General features: G+C 46.1%; 1 protein-coding gene across 1 annotated transcript in view; it reads right to left on the reverse strand.

Moving 5' to 3' along the window:
• Positions 1 to 4,249, reverse strand: part of LOC146036277 (class I histocompatibility antigen, Non-RT1.A alpha-1 chain-like) — a 116,130-nt gene extending 111,881 nt beyond the window's left edge. The window contains exon 1 of the mRNA XM_083160189.1: positions 3,968 to 4,249. Coding sequence (XP_083016315.1) covers positions 3,968 to 4,211 — 244 coding nt within the window. The 5' untranslated portion in view covers positions 4,212 to 4,249. The remainder of the gene's footprint in view (positions 1 to 3,967) is intronic.
• Between the last annotated feature and the right edge of the window lie 4,542 nt (positions 4,250 to 8,791).

Below are 8,791 nucleotides of genomic sequence, written 5' to 3' on the forward strand. Positions count from 1 at the left end.
GTCAGGATGCTGTTATTTGCAGGTGTAATGCTCTGATGCTGGAAGCAGTGCGGCTGGGTACTGATGATGTTCTCTGGTCAGAACCTGTAGTACCTCAGTGCAGGTATAAAGCAGTCAGGATGGTGTTATTTGCAGGTGTAATGCTCTGATGCTGGAAGCAGTGCGGCTGGGTACTGAGGATATTCTCTGGTCAGAACCTGTAGTACCTCAGTGCAGGTATATAGCAGTCAGGATGCCGTTATTTGCAGGTGTAATGACAGATGTCAGGAAACCTGCTGTAATTAATGGGGTGCCAATAACTGTAGTGTAGCTGCAGAATGAAATAGCAGAGGCACAGAGATGGCAGACTGTACTAGAGCTGGCTGAGCTCTGCATGTCCACACAGACACAGAATAGCAGAGATCAGGCCACTTACCACAGGAACCTGGAGTCAAGGAACGTAGCCAGGAATAGTGACGCAGTGAGTGTGTGCTCAGTCCTTTTATCCTCTTTCCTGAGCAGTGATTGGAGACGCAAGTCAGCTGGGTGGAGCGGTGATTGATGGAATCAAGATCAGCAACATGGCAACCGGTGCCAGGAGTTGGGGCAAAGGAATTTGGGGTACATGCTAAGGACATTTGGGTGCACTACACACAGTAGCGCCCTCTGCAGGAATGGCCCTGGCTCAATCTGCAAGTTCTCTGAAGAGCTGCACACCAGCAGCAGGGCCATTATCTGTGACCTGGGTCTTGACTGTACCCCCCAGTACCCCCCTCTTGAGGGAGGCCTCTTTACACCAACAAAATTTCTGTGGGTTGTTGATGTGGAAGACATAAGCTAAATGCAGAGAATGCACATCAGAGGCGTTAACTCCCAGTCTCTCTTCGGGCCCATAACCACCACAATCAATGAGGTATTGAAGGAGCCTAAAATAATGTTCCTCTTCAAATTTGTCCCCATGGTAAGTCAACATGTTGCGGGTATCAGACAGAGTAATCTGGAAATTATTCAGAACCACGGGGAGAAGTAATGGAGTAAAGAGTTGGGTATCTCTAAGTAAGACGGACGTTTCAGCTTGTAAGCAGTGAATGTAACTGGTTAGTGGAGCAGGGCATAGGGTCAGTGAGTGTAACTGGTGAGTGGAGCAGGGCGGAGGGGCAGTGAGTGTAACTGGTGAGTGGAGCAGGGCAGAGGGTCAGTGAGTGTAGCTGGTGAGTGGAGCAGGGCAGAGGGTCAGTGAGTGTAACTGGTGAGTGGAGCAGGGCAGAGGGTCAGTGAATGTAGCTGGTGAGTGGAGCAGGGCAGAGGGTCAGTGAGTGTAGCTGGTGAGTGGAGCAGGGTGGAGGGGCAGTGAGTGTAACTGGTGAGTGGAGCAGGGTGGATGTGCAGTGAGTGGAGTTGGTGAGTGGAGCAGGGTGGATGTGCAGTGAGTGTAACTGGTGAGTGGAGCAGGGTGGAGGGGCAGTGAGTGTAACTGGTGAGTGGAGCAGGGTGGAGGGGCAGTGAGTGGAGCAGGGCGGATGTGCAGTGAGAGGAGCAGGAAGGAGGGGCAGTTAGTGGAGCAGGAAGGAGGGGCAGTGAGTAACTGGTAATCACTGTCTTGTCTCCCCCCATTCCAGCCGCACCACACATGCGGCTACACATGTTATACTGCTGCCTTCTGTACCAGATGTTCTCCACACATCGTAGATTGTAAGCTCAGCAGGCACAACCATCTTCTTCCTATTTCATGTCATTGTAAGTTATTTGAATTGTGGCCCCCTCAGTGAGAATGGGTGTGGTTAAAAGGGTCGACAGTGTCTATGTAAACAGTCAATAGACCCCAAAAGGTCAACAGGCTGAATATAGACATGGACAAAAGGTCAGGATGGAAAAGGTCACCACAGGTGAAAAAGTTAACAGAAAAAAGTCAAAGAAAATCGACATGAGGTCAACATGGACCCCAAATTAGTGTATTGCCTACCCTCGCATGGTGCCACAACACTGCCACTGAGCTGTGCACTTTACTGTTCCATAGATAAAAGCATCACATTACACAGTGACAATCCCCTGCTACTAATACTGCATTAACATGACACATACCCCACATACATGTTACTATACACCTGCTACCACATACATGTTACTATACACCTGCTACCACTTACATGTTACTATACACCTGCTACCACTTACATGTTACTATACACCTGCTACCACTTACATGTTACTATACACCTGCTACCACTTACATGTTACTATACACCTGCTACCACTTACATGTTACTATACACCTGCTACCGCATACATGTTACTATACACCTGCTACCGCATACATGTTACTATACACCTGCTACCGCATACATGTTACTATACACCTGCTACCGCTTACATGTTACTATACACCTGCTACCGCTTACATGTTACTATACACCTGCTACCGCATACATGTTACTATACACCTACTACCGCATACATGTTACTATACACCTGCTACCGCATACATGTTACTATACACCTGCTACCGCATACATGTTACTATACACCTGCTACCGCATACATGTTACTACACACCTGCTACCGCATACATGTTACTATACACCTGCTACCGCATACATGTTACTATACACCTGCTACCACATACATGTTACTATACACCTGATACCGCATACATGTTACTATACACCTGATACCGCATACATGTTACTATACACCTGCTACCACATACATGTTACTATACACCTGCTACCGCATACATGTTACTATACACCTGCTACCGCATACATGTTACTATACACCTGCTACCGCATACATGTTACTATACACCTGATACCGCATACATGTTACTATACACCTGCTACCACTTACATGTTACTATACACCTGCTATCACATACATGTTACTATACACCTGCTATCACATACATGTTACTATACACCTGCTACCACATACATGTTACTATACACCTGCTACCGCATACATGTTACTATACACCTGATACCGCATACATGTTACTATACACCTGATACCACATACTGTACATGTTACTATACACCTGATACCACATACATGTTACTATACATCAGATACCACATACATGTTACTATACACCTGCTACCACATACATGTTACCATACACCTGATCCCACATACATGTTACCGCATACATGTTACTATACACCTGCTACCGCATACATGTTACTACACACCTGCTACCGAATACATGTTACTACACACCTGATACCGCATACATGTTACTACACACCTGATACCGCATACATGTTACTACACACCTGATACCGCATACATGTTACTACACACCTGATACCGCATACATGTCACTACACACCTGCTACCACATACATGTTACTATACACCTGCTACCACATACATGTTACTATACACCTGCTACCACATACATGTTACTATACACCTGCTACCGCATACATGTTACTACACACCTGATACCACATACTGTACATGTTACTATACACCTGCTACCACATACCTGCTACCACATACATGTTACTATACACCTGCTACCACATACATGTTACTATACACCTGCTACCACATACATGTTACTATACACCTGCTACCACATACATGTTACTATACACCTGATACCGCATACATGTTACTATACACCTGCTACCACATACATGTTACTATACACCTGCTACCACTTACATGTTACTATACACCTGCTACCACATACATGTTACTATACACCTGCTACCACTTACATGTTACTATACACCTGCTACCACTTACATGTTACTATACACCTGCTACCACATACATGTTACTATACACCTGCTACCGCATACATGTTACTATACACCTGATACCGCATACATGTTACTATACACCTGATACCACATACATGTTACTATACGCCTGATACCACATACATGTTACTATACATCAGATACCACATACATGTTACTATACACCTGCTACCACATACATGTTACCATACACCTGCTACCACATACATGTTACGCACCAGAGCAGACGCCTGACAGCCCCAGAATCAGCAGGAAGAGGGGGAACATTCTCCTGTCTGTGAAATATTGATGGAACATCCTCCTGTAGGTGATATGTTGGGCTGACACCCTCCTGTCTGTGAAATATTGGGGGGACACCCTCCTGTGGGTGATATATTGGGGGAACACCCTCCTGTGGGTGATATATCGGGCGGGTCCTGGACCAGTAACAGAAGAAACTTCCCGAAGAGACACTGATATCATGTATAACTAAGTAACACTGTCCTCCAGTCACACAAGAAACTCCGTACACAGGAGGTGTGGTCTCCCTGCTGATTGAATGGTGTCTGGATTTCTAACCAATAGGAAAATTTGCAGAGAGAGGATCAGCAGTTACCAGGCAGATGCTTGCTGGAAAGGTTAGGAAAGCTGAGAGAGAGAGAGAAAGTGAAAGTGAGATGTGTCTGACTTGGGGCCTGATTCATTTCAGGCCTGACTCGAAGTTGCAGATGAGTGCGAGTAGATAGCCAACGCCCAGACAGAAAGAAACCCCCGATACACTAAACAATAGTGGAGCTGGGAAAAAAAAACAATTGAAAAAAGAGATTTTTCTACTTTATATATACATCTATATGATTATTTAATTTCTCTTGTGCATACCTCCCAACCGTCCCGATTACCATGGTTTACCCGTTTTTTGGGGACGTTCCCGCATCACTCTCATGCCCGGCAGTGTCCCGCGGCTTGGGGGGGAGTTGCATACCCTCCAACATGACCCATTCCATTAGGTACAAAATGCTCTGTTTCTGGACTTCCCTCTTAATTGATAATTGCAGTCACCAGTGATGATAACGGTGAACCAGCACAGGTGAAGGCAATCCTAAATTAAGTAAGAAGTCCAGAAGCAGAGCATTTTGTACCTAATGGAATTGGTCATGTTGGAGGATATGCACAAACCTACCAACATGACCCTCTCCAGGAGGGACACAATGCTCTGTTCCTGGACTTCCCTCTTAATGTATGATTGCTATCACCTGTTTTGAACATGTTAATTGAACAGAAAGGCGTGTTACCACAGGTGATGGTAATCATACATGAAGAGAAAAGTGCAGGAACAGAGCAATGTGTCCCTCCTGGAGAGGGTCATATTGGAGGGTATGCAGTCGGGAGTCCCCCCTGTCAGTTGCTGGCCAGCGGTAATAGACCCTGTGCGCATGCACACTGCGTCTATTCCCACAGCCAGTGGGGCTGGAGGCATGGCTAGAGGCTCACAGAGCCTCTGGGCCATGCCCCCACAGCAGCAAAATGGTAGGCCACGCCCCCTAATTTCAAACGCACGCCAGTGTCCCGTATCGCAAAACATACAAGTTGGGAGTTATGCTTGTGTAATTTTCCTGATTCAGCTGCAGCCCATACTTAGTGGGTAATTGTATAACCCTCTAGAGCAGGCATGTCCAACCTGCGGCCCTCCAGCTCTTGTGAAACTACACATCCCAGCATGCCTTGCCATAGTTTTAGCATTCCCTAATAGGAAAACTGTGGCAAGGCATGATGGGACTTGTAGATTCACAACAGCTGGAGGGACACAGGTAGTACATGTGTGCTCTAGAGAAAGACAGTTTGTAAACACGACGAAGCTGTGTAAAGTATAGTGCGATGCTGAAGCAGATTATATATCATAATGACTTCACCCTATTACTTTAAAAAAAGTTGTTTAAAAAAGAAGTTTAATCATAATGCCTACCCTCCTGGGAAGGTGGGCAAGTCTCTCGCATGCCCCCCAGAGCCCCCCCCCCCCGGAGCCGCTGAAGGAAATGCCGAAATGTGCAGGTCCATGGGAGGGGACGGGGCTAAAATGACGCAAATCGCGGCATTTTGCGGCATTTTAGCCCCGCCCCCTACTCACGGACCCGCGAATTGCAGTGTTTGTGTGGATTGGGGGCGAGGCTTAGAGTCATCAGCCTTGTCCCCGCCCCCCAACTAGAAGATTCTCCCGGAGAGGCCCATTCAAAAGTCGGCAAGTATGTGTTTAAAATTATAATGGATATATATATATGTATGTTGTGAGAGGCAGAAAGGAGCCTGCATTAGGAGGAGATGCAGGTCCTGATATACCACATGGAGTAGTCTGGGGTTGTTGTTCCAAGGTAGGTAGCTCTTAGTTTAGATATATTTAAGTTAGGAGCCATTATCATGTTGCTCCTTGATGGTTAATCGTAGACCCAATTTAGGGTAACGGTGGTGTGGGGTGCGGCAGTAGTGCACACAGGGGGGTTTCTGAGTACTCAGAACCCCCCCAGAGGTCTAAGGGCCCTAGGCTGAAAGCTGAGGGTCTCCTCTTTCTATGGGTACATGAATTTTAACCCCTTCCCGACAATTGACGTACATTTACGTCATGGTCGGGAAGTACTTCCCGACACATGGCGTAAATGTACGTCATGGCATTTAACTGTCACCGCGTCTATAGACGCGGTGACAGTTTCAACATGTCTGCTGTCCCTGACAGCAGACATGTCCGTGCATGCCCAGGGGGGGCTGCGATGCCGCCCCCCCGTCGGCGATCGCTGTGATTGGCTGTTCAGTGTGAACAGCCAATTACAGCGTTTTCTGTGTCACCGGCGAATAACGTTCGCCGGTGACACGCGATCGGAGGTGATTGGTGCTGTAAAGTACAGCACCAATCACCGCGGGGTGTAAGGGTGACACTGGTGTCACCCCACCTCACCCCGCCCGCCCCCAAAGGCCGTGATTGGTCCGTCGGACCGACGGACCAATCACAGCCATGGAGGGGGGTTTAAACTAACGGTGACTGCACTGCAGATGCCATTCCGGTCTGGAATTGCGTGCAGTGCGGTCACCGTGCCAATCTGCCGCGATATACTGACCAGAACCTTGCAAAATACTTACCTGATCCTTGCAAATATCTTGGCTGCTTCATCTGTGCTTGTAGTGTGCTGGATGCTTCCTGGATCCTGTTACTTGTGACTTCCTGTGAACTTGTGCTGCTGCAGTGTAATAGCGTTAGTTAGATAGAGAGAGATAGAGAGAGATAGTGTCAGATAGTGTCAGAGAGTGCTGTATTTTGTGCTGCTGCAGTGTGATATAGTTATAGAGAGAGAGATAGAGAGAGATAGAGAGAGATAGAGAGAGATAGAGAGATATAGAGAGAGATAGACAGAGAGAGATAGAGAGGCCTAGTGACAGAGAGTGCTATATTTTGTGCTGCTGCAGTGTGATAGTTATAGATAGATAGAGAGAGATAGAGAGAGATAGAGAGAGAGAGATAGAGATAGTGACAGATTGTGCTATATATTTTTTATATAACTGACTGCTGCCCCCCCTTTTGTGCTGATCAGTATAAATTAACTGATCAGCAACTTTTTGGGGGCGCAGGGTATTTTTATATATATATATACCTGTCACTGCTGCTGCTGCAGTGTCATAGAGTGTTAGATAGTGAGAGATAGAGAGATAGAGAGAGATAGCGACAGAGAGTGATAGAGAGTGCTAAATTTTGTGTCTGCTGCCCCCGCCTTTTGTGCTGATCACTATATCTGAGGTGATCAGCAACTTTTTAGGGGTGCAGAGGTTTTTTTTTTTTTATATATATACCTGCCAGTTGCACTGTCAGTTGCACCTGCTGCCCCTCACTGGTAATCAGTGTCGCATCACTGATCACCTTTTTTTTTTTTTTGTGTGTGCTGTGGGGTCTTTTTTTAATTTTTTTTTTACACACACTGTGATTTTGTGGGTGTCCTGTGGCCGCTGTGCGCGGATCAGTGACGTACATCACTGATCATCTTTTTCGGCACAGGGTTGATCTATTTTTTTTTTTTTTTTGATCAAATTCCTGTTGCCTTTCAGCGCTGTTCAGTGACGGACGTTACTGACCAACATCTGTGCTCAATTTTTGGCGCAGGACCTTTTTTTTTTTTTTTTTAACCCCTTCAATTTTTTTTTTTAACCCCTTCTATTTTTTTTTTTTTTAACCCCTCCATTTTTTTTTTTTGTATAAAGTATTTTTTTTTTTCTGCACACTACATACACACTACACACTACATACCCCCCGGGTTGAAATAAAGTTTGTACCCCCCCCCCTACACTATACACGTGTTGAAACATTTCACTACCAGTAACACAAAAATAAAAATGTCATCCCAAATGTCATCCCAAATGTCATCCCAGTCATCCAGAAGAATGTATTCAGTGGAGGAGGCATATGCCCTGCTTGCTTCTGACTCTGACACAGCCAGTGATGCAAGCGGGGAATTTGAAGGATTCGCCTTAAGCTCCTCTTCCTCCTCTGGTGATGAGGGACCCCCTCAAAGACGCCCCCGTAGAGCAGCTGAGACCCCCCCCCCCAATAATTGATCTCGTATGGACCCCACCACCAGACAATTTTGAGCCCCAGGTTCCTGAGTTTTTGGCCATGCCAGGAATCCAATTTGATTCCACAGGTCTCAGAGAAATTGACTTTTTCAAATTATTTTTCTCTGATGATTTTATAAATTTAATGGTGGACCAAACTAATTTATATGCCCAGCAGTTTATTGCTCAAAACCCCACGTCATCATTTGCTAGGTGGACCCCTGTAGATGCAGTAGAGATGATGACGTTTTGGGGTCTGGTGTTTCATATGGGCATAGTAAAAAAGCCAGAAATTAGGCAATATTGGAGTACAGATGTTCTGTACAGCACCCCATTTTATCGTATGGCCATGCCCCGGGCTCGATTTGAGACGATCCTTAAATTTTTGCATTACAACGATAATGCACAGTGCCCACCCAGAGATGATCCCACCTTTGACCGGCTATTCAAAGTCAGGCCGGTCATTGATCATTTCA

Source organism: Crinia signifera, chromosome 9, assembly GCF_055691185.1.
Source record: "Crinia signifera chromosome 9, ASM5569118v1, whole genome shotgun sequence".
In the NCBI taxonomy this organism is placed as follows: domain Eukaryota; kingdom Metazoa; phylum Chordata; class Amphibia; order Anura; family Myobatrachidae; genus Crinia; species Crinia signifera.